A 17,633-nucleotide genomic window follows, 5' to 3' on the forward strand; every position below is an offset into this window, starting at 1 on the left:
ATAAACAAATAAATGAATAAAGGCCCATCAATAACTAATAAAAATTTTTAGGAAAAAAGAAACAACTTTTATGCCTCAAAAAATGTTGGGGATATGCCACTGGGTTCAATCCCTGGTACCAAAAAATGCAAGCTTCAATGTATAGTGACAAAAGGTTTCTTTCTCCCTCTCTTCCTAACACTTCATTTTGTTTAGGTGCTTTAGGTGTATAAGGAAGTGACTTTTTTTTTTTTATTTCAGTGCTGAGAATTGAACTCAAGGCTTTGCACTTACTAACCAAGCACTCTACCACTGAGCTATTCCCAGCCCCAGGAAGTAACTTTCTTTTTTTCAATATTTTGTTTATTTAGTTGTAGGTGGACACAATACCTTTATTTTATTTTTATGTGGTGCTGAGGATCGAACCCAGAGCCTCGCACATGCTAGGCAAGCGCTTTACCACTGAGCCACAACCCTAGCCCCTCATCCTGGAAGTAACTTTCTAAGTAGGCTAGTTTAAAATATTTCACTCTCAGCATGATGGGAAAAATGCTAGCATTTCATGGTATTTCATGGTGCATGCTCATATTTTTTTCAGGGCAAAGTCCCAAGTCAACCCTATAGTTTGATGTTTTAATATGTTTGTTTTACTATTTCAAGTGAGACCAAGGAGGAAAATTTTTTTATTCACAAACATTTAAGTATTTCCTTCTCATAAACTTCGAATATTTATTTAACATTTAAGGTATTAATTTAAAACTTGGAATGTATACTTAATATCTTATTCCTTCCGATTCTAAACTTTGAAATGGAAAAATTAAATTGTATTTATTTAAGACAAGTTTACATAAAGCTTTTCAGGAAAAAAAAAGTCTGTTGGGTAGTAAGAAATACATGTCAATTGCTAGGTTTCAAAATGTGTAAGTTATTGACATATATAACGTTCACATGTAAAATGTACTTTAATGGTAGGTTTTATAGCTAATAAACATATCATTGTTTTATAATTTTTTTAAAAAAATTCGCTTTTACACATAGGTTTTGTATACATTTCTGGTAGTTCCTGAATAAAAATTGAAATTGGCTACCAATTTAACATTTTATATATTACATCACTTGAGGAATAATAGAAGATAGAGTCATTTAAAGATAGAAGATTGGCTAAAAGTAAGTTGTGGTATTTACAATAATTCTGCAGGTGGTGGTGGCAGAGAATCATTAAAATCTTCATTAGAGTCAGGAAGTATAGAAAACTCTTGACACTGGATCTCATTGTTGGAATCTTCTTGATTTTTTATAAAATCTTCTGGTGGCAAGGGCAAATTAAATGAGTCAGGGCATGATGTAAATGACTGTTTGGTTTTAGAATTATGATCTTCAAAGTCTTGATTCAGACTGTTCAGAGTTGGTTGGAAATTAGTAGGATCATTTGGAAGAGAAGGTACAATTGTCATTACGTGTTTGTCAGATTGGTTACTCTCTCGTCCTTCCAAATCAAGGAGGGGAGTTGGTGGAGGCAGATTAAAATCTTGATTAAAATCATCTGAAGAAGAAACAGCGGTACCAATTGTTGACCCATCAGCACTGTCATCTGATGTACCATTTACTTGATCTTTTATTTTCTCTGTTTTGGGGTCGTTGGCATCTTCAATGTTTTCACTTGATTGAAACAACTTAATTTCTAAGTCATCTGCTAAAAGTGTGCTTTTGCTGGGTTTCCAGGTCATAAGTGAAACAATTGATGTACGTTTTGTGGATACTTCATTTTCCCTAATGTTATCCATACATATATCAGGGGTTTCTCCATCAGCAAATGGAGACCTGCCTGCCCAGTTTTGATCATTTAAAACTGGTTTTCTCAAGCATTTCCATAGTACAATTATGATTATAGCTACCAGCATAGAAGTCAGAATTATACCGATTAATATGGCAGTTATTGAATTATTATTATTTGAAATTCTTTTGTTAGGGGTAGTTTCTAAAATGAACCTTGGTGTAATCCTAGGTAAATTTTGGACAGCTGGTGTTGACGGTATGGATAGATAACCAACAGTCGATAGCACTGATTTTCTAGAAGATGTGTCTACAGGTAACGACGGTTGTTGAGTAGGAGTGTAGGAAAGTGATGATGTTGATGGTTGTCTGGTGGAAGTGTGGGCAGAAGGTGGTAGTTGTCTGGTAGAGGTCGACATGTCTGATGCTGTTTGTGAGAATGAAGTGCTGGCTACTGCTGTTGGTTGACTGGTGATGATATAGGTAAGTGGTCTAGCAGGAGTATATTTTGTTGGTTTTCCAGAAGGGGTATGGACAGCTGATGTTGGTTGTCCAGCAGTGACTTTGACAGATGTTATTGATTGTTTTGGTTTATCTGAAAGATTCTCTGTTGTGTTTTGAACATTAGCTGAGCTATATGGCATTGATGATGTAAATAAAGTGGATTGTGGTTGCTTTTCTGTTGTACTTGCTTCTGTCCCTGAGCAAAATATACTGTTCAGGTATCCAGAAAACAAAATTAAGATGAAATATTTGGAATCCATTTGAGATCTGTTTCTTCTTTACCAGTGGCTTTATAATTAAAAGAAAGAAAGAAAGAAAAAGACAATTAAGTATCATTTGGTATCTTAAGTTATCTAGTTACATTTGACTTTACATTACAATGCCTGGCATAAAGCAGGTGGGTACCCAATTAATGTTTATTATTCTAATTTATACTTGACAAACTGTAGGCTAGCGTAAATAACTCTTGAATATACTCCACCTTATCATATAGCATTTGGACCTCTTAGGTAGTAATGTCTTGTTTCCCTTTGGGATGGGGGTCTCACTGTGTTGCTCATGCTAGACTTGAACTCAAAATTCTTCAGCATCAGCCTCCCTGGGGCTATAGGTATGCATTACCATACTCAACTCTCTTTTGTTATTATTTTTTAATTTTTTAGTTGTAGTTGGACACAATACCTTTATTTTATTTGTTTATTTTTATGTGATGCTGAGGATCAAACCCAGGGCCTTGCACATGCTAGGCAAGCACTCTACCATTGAGCCACAACCCCAGCCCCTCAGCTCTCTTTTAATCCTGGTATAAGATCTGTATTTGGCCCTGCAGCCCCTCTAGCTTTCTTGTATTATATTCCTTCATCTCATATCATACTTCTCAGGTGCATAGGCTCATTATGCTTGGTCCAAGTGCTGTCTACTTTTTCTCATCCTCTGTTACTAGAAATGTGTTGATTCTGCTGCCTTGAAGAATACTGTTGATCTCCTCCTACCTTGATCCAATTGTCTTTACTTAATTGTCTTACATTTGCCACTACTCACTATTCCCTCACTAATATTTGAGTAGCTCTTTGAAATACTGTCTTCCTTCCTTTCATGTCAATTTCATTAGCTCCTCTTTTTCTCCTGTCTCCTAAATGTAGATACTTGATATTCACTTCTCCCTCTTACCTACTTTTCTTTGTTCCTGATTCTGTAAGATTTTAAATCACATCTTTATGTCATAACTCCCAACCTGTGAACATTCCATGTATGTATTTCACTCTCAGCAAATTGAACATGTTGAAAATATAATTCATCTTTATCTCAAAGCTGTCACAGAGAACTCTCACAATTTTTTTTTGGGGGGGGGGGTACCAGGGATCAAACCCAGGGGCACTTAACCACTGAGCCACATCCCCAGCCCTTTTTATATTTTATTTAGAGACTGGGTCTCCCTGAGTTACTTAGGACCTCACTAAATTGCTAAGTCTGGCTTTGAAGTCACAAGCCTTCTGTCTCAGCCTCCTGTGCTGCTGGGATTACAGATTCTCTTTTTTGATTAATCATATGTGCACTAAGTTCATTGTATTGGTAATCTTTGTGACATCCTCAGTGTCTAGCATGCATACCTATGTTAAAAAGCATATATTTTTTAAAAGCAAATCAATTCAAGGGGCTGATATTGTGGCTCAGTGGTAGAGTACTTGCCTAGCACGTGTGAGTCACTGGGTTTGTTCCTCAGCACCATGTAAATGTAAAATAAAGATATTGTGTCCACTTAGAACTAAAAAATAAATATTAAAAAAACAAACAAAAAAAGAAAATCCAACTCAAAATCATAGGCTCAATATCTAGACGGAGCTCCAAACCGGTCAAGTCACCCTTATCCATTTTTTCAAACACACCTGCTGCTAACTTTCATTAGTGTATTGCCAAACACCATATTTGTGTCAGGTCCTGTCTAGGTTTAGGTTATTTAAAAAAGTTGCCAGGCACATTGACTCATGTCTGTAATCCCAGCAGCTCAGGAGGCTGAGGCAGGAAGAAGGTGAGTTCAAAGCCTCAGCAACTTAGTGAGGCCCTAAGCAACTTATCAAAACCCTGTCTCTAAATGAAGTATAGAAAGGGGCTGGGGATGTGGCTCCATGGTTAAGCGCCCCTGGATTCAATCCCTGGTACAAAAAAAAAAAAAATAGTTTCTGCCTTTCACGTGTTCCAGATTCTTGTAGTAGCTAAACAGGTATTTTTTTTTTTTTTTTAAAGACAATAATTTAATAAACTTTCTCACAAAAGTATTTAGGAAATGCACAGAGGAACTAATTTAGTCTGAGAGGGCTTCAGGAAGGTTTCCCAGAAAAGTAAAACTGGAACTAAGTCTTAAAAATGAGAACTAATTAAGCAAGCAGGAAGAATATAGGGGCTTGGGAAAAACTAGCCATTTGGGGAAGGTAGAGCTTTTTGTGAGATGTGGTAATAATAAAACTTCAAGAATTAAGTTCCAGTTTTATCTCTGCCACTTAACTTCATATCTAACCACAAGCACTAGTCACTTAATCTCTCCTGTTGTCAGTTGCCTTATCTCTATAATAAGGAACTATATATAGGAAGACAACTTTCAGTTCTGAGTGCAGTGTATTGTTTTGTGCGTCATCAAGCACAATGGTAACTACCAGCTATTTCTTAACCTTTGGGAAAGGAAAATCTCAGTGTTAGATCCTGGTGTATATATAATAAGAAACTATTTTTTTCTGTGATTTATAGAAAGTCTTTCTAATAGAGAGAGATGTGATACTCTGTTTCAAGGTACAGTAAAAGGTTTCTAAAACAGACTTTTCACCATACTTGAGTAGTTTTCATTGCTTATCCTACACCAGCTAATGTGCAGTGATGGTAAATGACCCTATTTGAGAAGAAAAGACATTGAAATTTTTTTCCCCATTCTATCTTTTCCTTTATACTCTCTCTCTCTCTTTAATGCTTCAAGTCTAAATTTTAAAATAGTTCTTTCACCTTTCCTGCCCACTGCTGATGAAAAGCATTCATGATCTGTTTACTACTCCTTTGCTTGAGGGTTCCCCGTTTCAGTCAAAGTAAATCTTCTAAACTGAGTTTTCTTCCTTACATAAATTTGTAAACACATACCTTTTTCTCTAAACAGATACCTTTTAATTATGCTTTTTTCCACCATGTTAGAATGTGGTTTTCCCCATACCTATTCTCTTCCTCCTTCAAACTTTGTATCTGAACCTGTCTTCTTCTTATAGACTTCAGTTTAAATTTCCCTTCTTGAACCAAGTTGTCTGTGACAGACCACAGCCCAGAGATCAGCTATTCCCTGAATCTTCCTAGTTCTTACTGTCTTTATGGTTCCTTAGATACTTTCATGTGTGTACCTCACTCATACTTCTATTCTCTCAAGTAATTGTGTTTTTTTTTTTAATCACTTGGCTTCTCATATTTTGTTTGTATTATTTTCTCAAGCAAGATTATAAAGAACTTTGACAAAGGCAGAATGAAACAAAAAAGAAAAATATTTATCTAGAACAACTGTGTTGTACCATCCATCCCAGGTATTTTACATACATCTTACTTCATTTAATATTTAAATGGCTTTATGAAGAATGACTCTTGATTTGTAAATAAAGCAACAGATTCAAGTGTGTTAAGCAGTTTGCCCATGTTATATCACTGTTAGTGATAGACTGGGAACTTGTACCCAGGACTATCTGATTTCAAAGCTTTACTATTTTTCTTTTCTTCTTTCCTTCCTTCCTTTCCCAGATTCATCATACTTCATTCTCTTGCCACCCCAACATTATAGTCTTAGTTTATTTTACTGCTTTATTTGTTCAAAGCTTATATTCTTTCTAATGCCCCTCACTGTCTCATGTTTTTGTATTTTAATTCCTCTGCAGCATAATACCTTCTACATTAGGAGTTCTGAAAACAAACATTTAACCTCTATAGGACTTCTTGGTTCCTTTCCATTTAACTTTTTCTTAAGACTTCTACCAGGCTGGGCATGGTATCACATGCCTCTGATCCCTGCCACTTGGGAGGCTGAGACAGGAGTGTTGCAAGTTTGAGGCCAGCCTCAGCAACTTAACAAGACCTTCAGCAATTAAGTGAAGAGCTGCCTCAAAATAAAATAAAAATAAATAAATAAATAAATAAAGGGAGCTGGGTTTGTGGCTCAATGGCAGAGCGCCTGCTTTACACATGTGAGACACTGTGTTTGATCCTCAGCACCACATAAAAATAAATAAACAACATAAAGATATTGTGTCCATGTATAACTAAAAAAGTATTTCAAAAAAATTTAAAAGGGCTGGGGATGTAGCTAAGGTGTGAAGTGTCCCTGGGCTCAGACTCTAGTACTTTAAAAAAAAAAAAAAAAAAAAACTGCTACCAGAAGAATATAAACAGAGAAAGCAAAATATTAAGTCAGTACATTATTTTTTTGTTCATTTAAAAAAATGTTTAAAAGGGGAAAATCTGAAACTTAGCAATAATATTAGGATTTGAGTCATCTCTAGGTGCAATTCCAACCTATCTACTATTCTTATAGCCTCCAAAAAGAAGGGGGGGGGGCTTTGTTAGAAAATCTTATTCTTTGGAGTTTTATTTTTTAAATATTTCTAGAAAATGCTTTGCAAAGCAACAGAACATATAGGCCATGAGCTGTCTTCGGCTAGAAATATTTCCTCCTTTGTGACTTTGCTTAAAATAAAGTAACCATATGGTTCCTCTTTTTATAGCTGTAAAAGGCAGTCGAGGAGGAAAGAGCCCAAGCAGAAACATAAATAAACTCAGTGGAGTTTGTAAAATCAATTGTGGTAGGTTTATATCCTCTTGTATCAATAGGAAGTTAGTAGAACCCACTGTGAAATTTTCACTTGTCATTTAAGGGTTACAACAACAAATTCCACTTTTTACCTCTCCTACCACTTTTCCCCACTCTTCAGGTGATTTTTTTTACCCTTTTAGGATCTGAGTATCAGAATACTGGAGTCTGTTAGAATCCTACTACAGCCATTTAGAATAGTCCAGAAAAGGAGTAAGACTTAAAAAAAGACTAAGTAGAAGTGGATATACTGGTGAAAAAATGGACTTTTTTCAAGACTTAGTGTTATTGCATAAGTACAGAAAATTATTTAACATATATGCTTTTAGCATGTAGGTGGTATGTATGTGAAGTGCATTGTTTCTGCAGGGGAAGAAGATAGTAGAAAGAACAATATGGGACAGAGAAATGAAAAAGAGAAGAAAATTTAGAAGAATATAAAAAGAGGATGTAAAGAAATACAAATAGCAGAAGAGAAAAGTGAAACAAAAATTATAGGAAGCAACAAAGAAAAGTTAAAAAAACAACTAAAAGCAATATGGTTATGTAATTAGCAAGAAGTTACTAAAGAAAGTTGAAGTGGATAAGATATAGTTGGAGGAAAAGATTAGGGACCAAATTACAAAGTGCTACTCCCTGTCACTGGCCTGTTTGTGGGTATGGGAACCAGCAGAAAGGAGCTGTCTGTCCAAGATGGAGGAGTCTAATGAATCAGCCTCTCAAGCTCACTTAGTTTTCATTGCACACTGTCTACTGTAAGGATCTTTAAGATTCTACCCAGCCCTCCCTCCCCAAAAACTATCCAGATGTATACCTGCTAATCACTTCAAAGAACCTAGAAATCCTTTAATCTCTTACTCGGGCAAATCTTAAATTTGTCAACCTTCATATGAAAGTATTTATTCATTATTTTAGGCTGACACTTTGAGGCTTTAATCAATAAGCATGTTAAAGGCAGTTAACAGTGAAGCAGGAACCCCATGTATTAGGCATGTTCTCATGAATATAATGCACAAGTACATGAAAGGTCCAACATTTAAAATTGATGATGTTAAGTTGGATATGATAGGAAATATTATATTTTAAAGGGAATCAAAAAGATTTGGAGAATATATCATAGGTAAAAAGGCAATAGTAGATGGCTATATCAAAAATCGTATCTATATTCCAGTTACTTTGATATAATAAAAGTAAGTTATAATGCAAATACAATAGATTAAAGTTTAGTAGTAGTGGTATTTCCAACTAGAGAAGTTTTGAAACCATAAAAGGAGGAAAAGAACAGTTCTGTGTCTTGAGGAAGAGCAGAAAATGAAATTAATATTGAATTACAGAAGGTAGTATTTGATGACCATGTTTTATCAATAGTAATAAGTATCATCTACAGAGCCCCCCAAAAATGCTAGGCACTATTCTATTTTAATGAGCCAGAGAGTAGTATTTTCATCTTATAAAAAGGGAAATTGAGAGAATTTATGTATTATAGACAAAGTGTCATAGCTCTAAGTAGTGGCACTAATAAGCTGTGCCAGTGTTGTACCAGAGCCCTTTCCATCTACTACATGCTGTGCGGCCTTTCGTAGCAGAATTATAAATGTTTTATGAAGGAAAAAGATATAAGCTCTCTGGAAATCAATATGTGAGCACCTTTTGGAGGTAGGCTTGCATACAGAGTAGGAAAAGAACTACCAGAAAGCCCGTGTTGGTCCTGTGATTCTGTGAAAAACAGCTATGGGAGTTTTTAATAGTTATCCTATCAGTTATCATATTTAGAAAGTTCACTGGAAAATCTGTGGTACTTTCTTAAAGATTAGGTATTAAAAGGTATTAGATTTATGTTTACCAAATTCAAATTTATTCAGAATTGATAATTTTACTTCTAAGTAGAATTATGTAGGAATTAGTTGAAAAATAGATGCTATTAAGCATTGAATTAGGGACTACTCCTTTTTAAAGACTTGTCTTTTTTAGATAAGTCTTATCTTTAAAAAAAAAATCTTTCCTTTTTCCAGCTTCTGTAATAACTTCTTACAAGTAATCCATTTAGAAGAAATTCAAAGTGTACTACTATAAGAGAAAGTGTTTATGAAGTGTTGAGATAGAATATAAACCACTGTGAATTTATTCCTTGAAATTGCAGATCTGTGTAGACTTTTTGCAATTTTTATTTAGAGGACAAATCTACTTTGTAATTGCCTAGTTTACTCACAGTATAAACATCTTTTGTATGCATTAACAGTTTTCTGTTGTTTATTCTGTGAGTGTTTTTCTTCCTGTATCTTTAATAAAGTCTCAGATAAGAATATGTGACATAAACATGCAGATGATATGAATATATGTGAACATTTTGTCATAGCATTTTTGCTTAGGGAGCTTTTAAAATGAATTACAGTATTTTCATTATTACTTACATAAAATTCTATTTCTATAAAAATAATAATCAAGTACATCATCTTTTTATTTCTTTTTAAATTAAGTGAAGGTGACCTATGGAATCTAAAGAGGACTGAAAAAATAAAAATAATTTCAATCTATATATTATATTGTAGATAGGAAAATTTTATAAAAAGCAAATTAGAATATTGTGTTTATATGTGTGTGTGGTGCTGGGGAACAAAGCAGGACTACATGCTAGATAGTCACTCAACCACTGACCTACATCCCCAGTCCCTAGAAATTTAACATTATTTTAGTCATAGCTCATAGAATCTAATTTTATTTGTAGTCCTTAGATTTATCTTTTATGGCTGTATTTATTTCTTTTAATTTTAAAACTAAGGTTAACAAACATTTTGATTAAGTCAATGGGCTTATAATTATAAAAACCTAGGGGAAAAAATCTTTCTCTAAGGCAGGCTCAACACTGAGTATTTTTTAATTCCATTCAATAAATCCATGAAAACCTGTTACAGACATCTATAAATTATAAAAGAGTTGAATTTAAGTTTTAAATACTAATAATATATTAGTTTTTAAAATACATTTTGTATAAAGCAAAAAGTAAACCAGATGGCCCATGTGAAAATTTTCTTACCTGTTAACTTCTTTTGCAGAGTGCCAAATTGTTGTTCTAATAGGACATGTTGGTGTTTTGGCTAAGAAAGCAAAAGGGGTGATTCACCTCAGATTAAAAGTGGTCCTCTAGTCACTAAAATGGTTTCTGCAGAACAGAGGAAGTTTATCAATAGCTCTTGCCGGAAGTGCAATAAGCCACAAAATGACTAAGAAATGTACTACTATAACAGAACTTATTTTGAAACACAATTTGGAGCTATGTGATTTGAATGCTTTTAATTAATGTTTCTAAGTAAACATTTGAGATGCTGTAGTAATGTGATTATATAATTTAAATATTTAAAATGGAGTCCTGAAGAGAAAATTGTGTATTCTAAGGGGACAAAAGCTGCCAGTTGTGTATTATCCATAATTAGATTCTTCTAGTAAAAATTAAATATGTTGTGTTCTGTTTACTTATGTGACCATAAGGAAGTCGCTGTACTTCTGAGTAACCATTTTCTCCTCTGAAGGAATATTTCTCATGTTGAGTTATTGTGAAAATTAAATAACCATTTATGAATGCTTTACACACAGTAGGTAACCATTTAATGGTAATGTTATGTCCTCATTCATAATATAGGCAAAAGACAGCCCAAGTAAGAGAGTAAATTATTTTCACCAAATGCTTTTTTATTTTTATTTTTTGAAGTGCTGGAGGTTGAACCCAAGGCCATGTGTGTGATGGACAAGTGCTCTACCAGTAAGCTACATCCCCAGTACCATATACTTTTTAAAATAAGAAATTAAGTGGGCAAACTATGGTGAAAAAGACTGTCTGAATGAAAATTTCTTTGTGCAAGTTCTTTCATCTTCATCTGAAAAATGAAGATTGTAATCCCTAATTTACTATGAGATTAAATAAATGTATAAGTGCCTTGAATAGTGTGTATTATAGTAGGTAGGTAACTATCAACTCACGTACTACTTCCCCTGATCACTGCAGGAGAATACGGATTATTATGGCCTAGTTTAAAGTACTTATAACTTTATTCAAAAAGAGTAACAGAACGAAATTAAATGTTATAAGATTTTGCCTCACTATTTTAAAATCCTGAATTAAGCTAGTGAACCATAGTACCTAGGGGTAGAAAATAACAGTATTTTTGTTCAAAAATAACTTTAAAAATTTGAAGTGAGAGCTGGGGATGTGGCTCAAGTGGTAATGCACTCGCCTAGCATGTATGAGGCACTGGGTTTGATTCTCAGCACCTCATAAAGATGTTGTTAAAAAAAATTTGAAGTGAGAAACTGGGGTTGTGGCGCTCACCTAGCACACATGAGGCACTGGGTTCGAACCTCAGCACCACATTAAAAAAAAATGAAATAAAAAGAGATTGTGTCCACCTACAACTAAAATATATTAAAAAAAATTTTTTTTGAAGTGAAAGATATCTTACCTACCATCTTTAAGTATCATGAACTATCACTGAATTATATCATTCTCAGGATGTATGTTTAATAGCCAAGGCAGTAAATGATCAATTTTAAATATTCCTTAAGTATATAAAAGCTTTGTATTCATTGAGAAAATATTTGGCCAGTATGTTGGATATGAAATATATTTTTTATAGATATTGTTTTGCTTTAATTTCCTGACAGGTATTTATTTAAGACACTTGATTCAAGGAGGACTTTGTGTTGTCTCTATTGTGTTCTGGTGCTCAGTCTTAGATATTTAATGTGCATAAAATGGAAGTGCTGCCCAGAGTCATTTCTAATCTGGGACATTTTATCGCTCAAAAGATAACCCGAAAGCAGGGCACTGTGACTTGAATGTAAGTCATTGTTTTACTTGAAGCCAATTTCTTTCTTTCTTTTTTTGAGGGGGGCGGTGGGGTGGGGTGTGGTATGAGGGAGAGACAGGATCTCACTGAGTTGCTTATTGCCTCAGCCTCCCAGGCTGCTGGGATTACAGTCATGCACCACCTCCAGTTTCTTCAAAGCCAATTAACCTGAATTATCCTGTTTTCCAACCTGAAGACATTGTATAGTGAAAAATAAAAATGGTCATTTATTAGCCACTTCACATTCTTGAAGTCCAAATATTAATATTATTTGTTTTTTGCATTACTGTGCATCAAACCCAAGAGTGCTTTATTACTAAGCTACTATTTTATTTGTTTTGAGACTGTGTCTTGCTAAATTGCCTAGGCCAATCTTGAATTTGCAACCCCTCCTGCCTTAGTCTCTTGAGTAGCTAGGATTATAGGCATGCATCATCATGTCCAGCCCAAATATTAATATTATTAATACTCCATCAAGCAGTATTTATAAAAAAGATGAATGTTACTCTTAAACAGAAAAACATACTTTATATTTATCTTAGCCTTCTAATGTAACTATAAATCTTAACTATTTTAGTTGTGCTGTTTTTCTCATTGAGCTTTACAATGTATTAAGTCAAATGGATGCAGATATACATGGTCAGTTTTCTTCTAATAAGTTTTAATGTATTACACAAAATTAAGTTTTAATTTAATATTTATAGTAGAAAAGCACTTTCTTATGTGTGTCATACATAAAGATGAAAGCATGTAGCCTGAAATTAGTTGTGTTGACATATGAGCTGATATGGACTCTGTCACATCCAGCAAAGAAGGTACCATTATGTTGTACAGTTCAAATCTATACATTAGGAATTTGACTTCTGTTAAATATTGAAGAATAACTTGACTCTAAGAACATACTAAAACTACTTCAGAGTTCAGTTACATTCAGACAAAGATCTTCTAACTATTGCTGAATAGAGAATATTTAATTATCCCTTGATCGTTTTTCCATCTTAGTTTTAAAACCTTACCCAAAGGCTTCATGGTTTATTTTCTTTTTAAAATATTCGATGTCAAACAGAATCATACAGTTTCAGTAATTAAGTAAGCAGGCATATAATCTCCCTTTCTTATATGTCTGATGCTAAATTGCATGTCATTATTTTAGCTCATCTGTCCAACACTTTGGCATTAAATACCAAACTGACTTCCTTTTTTTTTTTAACTCCGTAACCTCCCTCATCACTACTTTGCGTTCATTTTTTCTTCCCTAAAGCATCTGTTAGTAACTTTTTCAGTTCCTTCTTCATCTTTTCTTTCCCTTGTAGCTGTGAGCATTCCGGTAGATTGCAACACAAGGTTGGGCCCTGTGAGCTGCTTTGCTCTTTTCCAAGTGTCTGATTCAGCAGGCCATAGTCCACTGCTTGCCAGAAAGTCACCATTGCTTCTAGGCTGCCGCTTGCCTGCTTGTTTTGATCTTCTGAGAGATGAAACTTTGTTTGCCAGAACCACAGTTGATAGAAATAGTAGGGTACAGATAAGAAAAAGCACTGCAATTATAATTAAGCAAATTAGCATTGCCGAGTTGTTGTTTCCCTCACAGACATCCTTTTTAAAAATTTCACCATGACTTTTGCTTGTGTTTTCAACTGTTGGAGAACTGTTCCCTGCAACAGAAGGCTTATAGAGCTCCTGCTCAGATTTAGGAGTTAAAGATGTGATGTGATGTGATGTTGCTCTTTCAGGCATGTTTGTAGAATTAGCTTCGTAATCCACTTCAGGAGTCACATGGGTTGTGGCAGTGTTTTCATCTGGGTATCTGCCTGTGATGTTTTGAAGAACTGAATCCCAGGCAGTAGTACTGTTAGCCCGAAGATGTGTGTAGTTTGCTTTTGTTCCAGGAGACAAAAAAAAAGTTGTTGTCATCAGAAAGGCAAGATGCAGATAATGTCCTGTGTGATCCATTTCCATGAGTATACTGGTGATCTGTTGGGACATCAATAACATTTGTTAATTTGTGAATAATGGTTCCTTAGTTTTGGTGACTGATGTTAAACGGCAAACAGTTTGGTTTTTAAAAGTAAACTGCTAGCTTATGCCTAACATTTGCTATTGAATTCCTTTTCAACTGAATTTTCCATTATTCTTATATATAAAGAAGATTTCTATTATTCTTATGTATTATGTATAAAGAAGCATTTAATGTCTGCTGTACTTTTAGATGCTATAAATTAGCATTGCAAATATTTATTAATCAGTTTTAAATAAATAGTGTGACTTTTCATATTTTTTTTCCCTTTTAAACTTGCTAGATTTCAGCTTTGAGTGAGATACTTCTGCTTTTACGATTTTGATTCCTCATTTTAAGAAGAAAACCATTTAAGGATCATTCTGCTGAAACTTTCCACTCTCCAACTAAAATGTGACCAATCTTTGTAGTAAAGAAGAATTTGGCCTTGAAAAGTTTGTTTTATTTTTAAAAAGAAAAAGAAAGGTTTTGTTTTGTTTTGTTTGTTTGTTTATGTGTGTTTTAGAAGGAAAGGTGGGAAAGTTTGATAGAAAATAAAAGAAAATGGACTTCAAATAGGATTTCAGGGTTTTGTTTTTTTTTTTCTTGAGTGCTTATCTTGATGATTAGAATAATGAGGTACTTAGAAATATTTTCCCAGTATTTACAAGAGCAATTTATGGTGGTGGTCCTCTTTTTTCACTCTATTTCCCCTAACTTAATGTGACTTTGTTTACTGATACTAGGGTTTGAACCCAGTGTCTTAAACATGCTAGGCAAGTGCGCTTCCGCACTGAGCTACATCCCCAGTTCCTTATTGCAACTCTTTAAAAAAAAAAAAAAAGGAGGGGAAAAAATTTCTTCTGAATAATCTCAGTAGTTCAACAGAAGTTGACTGCTTTTCATTATTTTATAACTTGCATTCTTTTCTGATTTTGGCATAATTCTAAAAACAAAATTGTACCATAAAATGGGAAGAAATATATCATCAGGATCCTAGAGACTTAGAATGAAGTGGCAGATTGTAAGCATCCCAATGTATAATTGAAGCACTTGAGATTCAGTGCCTAGGGTATAGCTCTGTGGTATAGTGCTTAAAATGGGCAAAGCCTTAAATTTAATTACCATCACTTAAAAAAAAAAAATGAGCGTCAATGGCTCAGGGCTTCCTAGAAGCCTATACAAAAAGGGGACAGGTTCTCTTTCTAATTTGTATTATCCACCATATGATTACAGAGATTTAAGTAGAATTGCCTTATCTGGTCCAGATACTACTGACCTAGCAGAAAATCTGACCATTAATGGGGTATCTCTTTTATCATTTATTCAAGGAAACTAAAAGCAAAAACTGGATTGTTCTGAGATTTACTAAATGCAGTTGTCTGGTTAAGAAACCTGTGTAAGGAGATGCGGTTGTGGGTCACCGGTAGAGTGCTTGCATAGCATGTGTGAGGCACTGGGTTTGATTCTCAGAACCACATATAAATAAATAAATAATAAAAGCCCATTAACAACTAAAAAAGAAAAGTTAACCCTGTGTAAGGCCAGGGATGTAGCTCAATGGTAAAGTACTTGTCTTAGCATATGAGGTCCTGAGTTTGATTCCTGATACAGGGTGGTGGGGGGGGTGCAAGGGAAGAACCCTGTATATTATATATAAATTATTTTCAAACTTGAATGTGCATGATCTTTTTTTAAAAAAATCTTAATGCAGTTTCTAATTCAGCAGGTCTAGGGTGGGACCTGAGACTGTGTCTCTGACCCACTCCCAAGTGACACAGATGCTACTCTGCTAATAATGCTTTTGGACATTAATGTTTTATAAGTAATAGCTGTATATGTCATTAGATAATAGTATTGAAATATAGAAATGGAGAATAACAAATCTGATATGTTGAATTACATAAATAAAAATAGCATATAATAAGCAAGGTTAATTTGGAAACTAACCTAAAGAAATATTTCATGTTAATAGTAGAGAGGAAAAATACTTTATTAAATGTTCTAGGATCAAGATTACTTTTTGGATCATGACCATTACCAGTTAAAGATACAGTGCACTGACTAATTAGTACTGTTCCGCCTCAGCTTTTACGTTGAATGATATAAATCTTTGGATACTTTGATTCTTTCACAAAACGAAATACTTTAAATTGAGTTAGCAAATGATTTTCATCTTTTTATACTAGACTGGACTTCTGCGTTAGATGTTAAATGATTTAAAGTAGATTATTCTCGTCATATTAGTCCATAACAATGTAGCATGCATCATAGTATTTGTACACATTTTAGCAGTGCTTACCACGGGACAGATAATAGGCCTGCTGTTGATTGTCTTCAGCCAGATGTACTGCCATGCCCAAATAAACAAACTGATAACAAAGTGTGACTTTCTTTTACCCTTACAAATGCCTGAGAATTGTCGACTGTTTCTACTCTCTATTTTATGCCATACAATCAAGGTTGTCTTACCAATTTTTTTTTTTAATCTCTGGTTATAATGCCTAAGCATAGCAATAATAAGAATTACTTTTTAAACTTTTTTTTTTTTTTAAATAACAAGTTGTTTCAGTTTACTTGTAGGGTCTAGAATCAGATCCTAATATTAATTTAAAACTTCATGTTAGCAATCATCTTCCCATTTCATTTTATAATATTTAAATAATTTTACATAACAGGAAAAAAACAGCAAATATTTTCAGTTACTTATGATTCTACTTTGTTAGTGAGATTCTTACTCTTTGAAAGCACTTCCTCAAATACTAATCCGAACAAAGTTGTAAGTGAAAAGTCATAAGAAAAATCATACATATGACCTACCTTACAAAATTCTTGGTCAAAATCTGATTATAATGTGATTTTAATAAGTCACTTCTTTTCTTGTCCTCTTATTTAAAGTAGAATAAGACTTGGAGAATGCAAAACTTAAGTAAATCTGCAGTTTAAGAAAAAAAAAAAAGGATATGTACAGCTAGCTTTCCACTTCTAAAACCAAACCACAGATGACACATTTCCTTTCTGCTGCAACTCAAGCAACAAGTCATAGAGGAAAAAAGAAAAAAGAAAAAAACCTTCAACTTGTCTAGCTGGCCAGTCTTATAACAGGAGGCTTTGTGGAACAAATCCCGCCCCCAGAACAGGGAGGGTTTTCCACTTAATGCCTTTGGCTCTTTTTCTCGTTTAATATGCCTGCTATATGCTTCTCAGTGATGTTTGTATCATTCAATAGAAGTTATAAGACAGCACCTTTTTTTTTTTTTTGCAGGGAGTATGGGGACTAGGGATTGAAATCAGGGGCACTTAACCACTGAGCCACATCTCCAGCTCCCACCCCTTTTTTTTTTTTTTTTACTTTTATTTTGAGTCTCGCTGAGTTGCTGAGGTTGGCCTCAAACTTGTGATCCTTCTGCCTCAGCCTCCCTAGTCACTGGGATTATAGGTGTGTACTACCATACCTGGTTTCTCCAGATATTTTATTTATATACCACAGAAGGATTTTAAAACATGAATTTGGAGTCTTTGGTATTTGTCAGATTATAAAAACATTGATACCCATATACAACATTTCAAATTTGGAACTATAACAATGATTTGAGAAAATATCTAGTAAACCTAGATTATGTGGGACTGAAGATGCCTTTGTGTGATACAGTATGTATGTATACACATACATTCTTCTCACATGTCCTGTCACCACCTCAAATTTAACAAGTCTAAA

At 34.1% G+C, this 17,633-nt stretch overlaps 3 protein-coding genes across 11 annotated transcripts in view; 1 reads left to right on the forward strand and 2 right to left on the reverse strand.

Annotated features, from left to right (window-relative positions):
• The window catches only part of Nf1 (neurofibromin 1), a 245,823-nt gene that overhangs the window by 179,885 nt on the left and 48,305 nt on the right, over positions 1 to 17,633 (forward strand). The gene's annotated exons all lie outside the window — the stretch shown is intronic.
• Evi2b (ecotropic viral integration site 2B) lies at positions 789 to 11,340 on the reverse strand. The gene is made up of 2 exons (XM_015501155.2): positions 10,116 to 11,340; positions 789 to 2,544 (listed from the first exon to the last, which is right to left on the reverse strand). The coding sequence occupies exon 2, from the start codon at positions 2,514 to 2,516 to the stop codon at positions 1,161 to 1,163; it is 1,356 nt and encodes a 451-aa protein (XP_015356641.1). The 5' UTR covers positions 2,517 to 2,544; positions 10,116 to 11,340; the 3' UTR covers positions 789 to 1,160.
• Positions 12,592 to 16,987, reverse strand: Evi2a (ecotropic viral integration site 2A). The gene is made up of 2 exons (XM_015501157.2): positions 16,736 to 16,987; positions 12,592 to 13,893 (listed from the first exon to the last, which is right to left on the reverse strand). Exon 2 carries the CDS (start codon positions 13,876 to 13,878, stop codon positions 13,153 to 13,155), a length of 726 nt encoding a protein of 241 aa, XP_015356643.1. The 5' UTR covers positions 13,879 to 13,893; positions 16,736 to 16,987; the 3' UTR covers positions 12,592 to 13,152.

The sequence above is a fragment of the Marmota marmota genome, unplaced genomic scaffold (assembly GCF_001458135.2).
Source record: "Marmota marmota marmota unplaced genomic scaffold, marMar, whole genome shotgun sequence".
In the NCBI taxonomy this organism is placed as follows: domain Eukaryota; kingdom Metazoa; phylum Chordata; class Mammalia; order Rodentia; family Sciuridae; genus Marmota; species Marmota marmota.

What these genes read in the sequence shown, in the direction of transcription:
- Evi2b (XM_015501155.2), bottom strand. Translation starts at nt 2,516, where the DNA reads ATGGATTCCAAATATTTCATCTTAATTTTGTTTTCTGGATACCTGAAC.
- Evi2a (XM_015501157.2), bottom strand. Translation starts at nt 13,878, where the DNA reads ATGGAAATGGATCACACAGGACATTATCTGCATCTTGCCTTTCTGATG.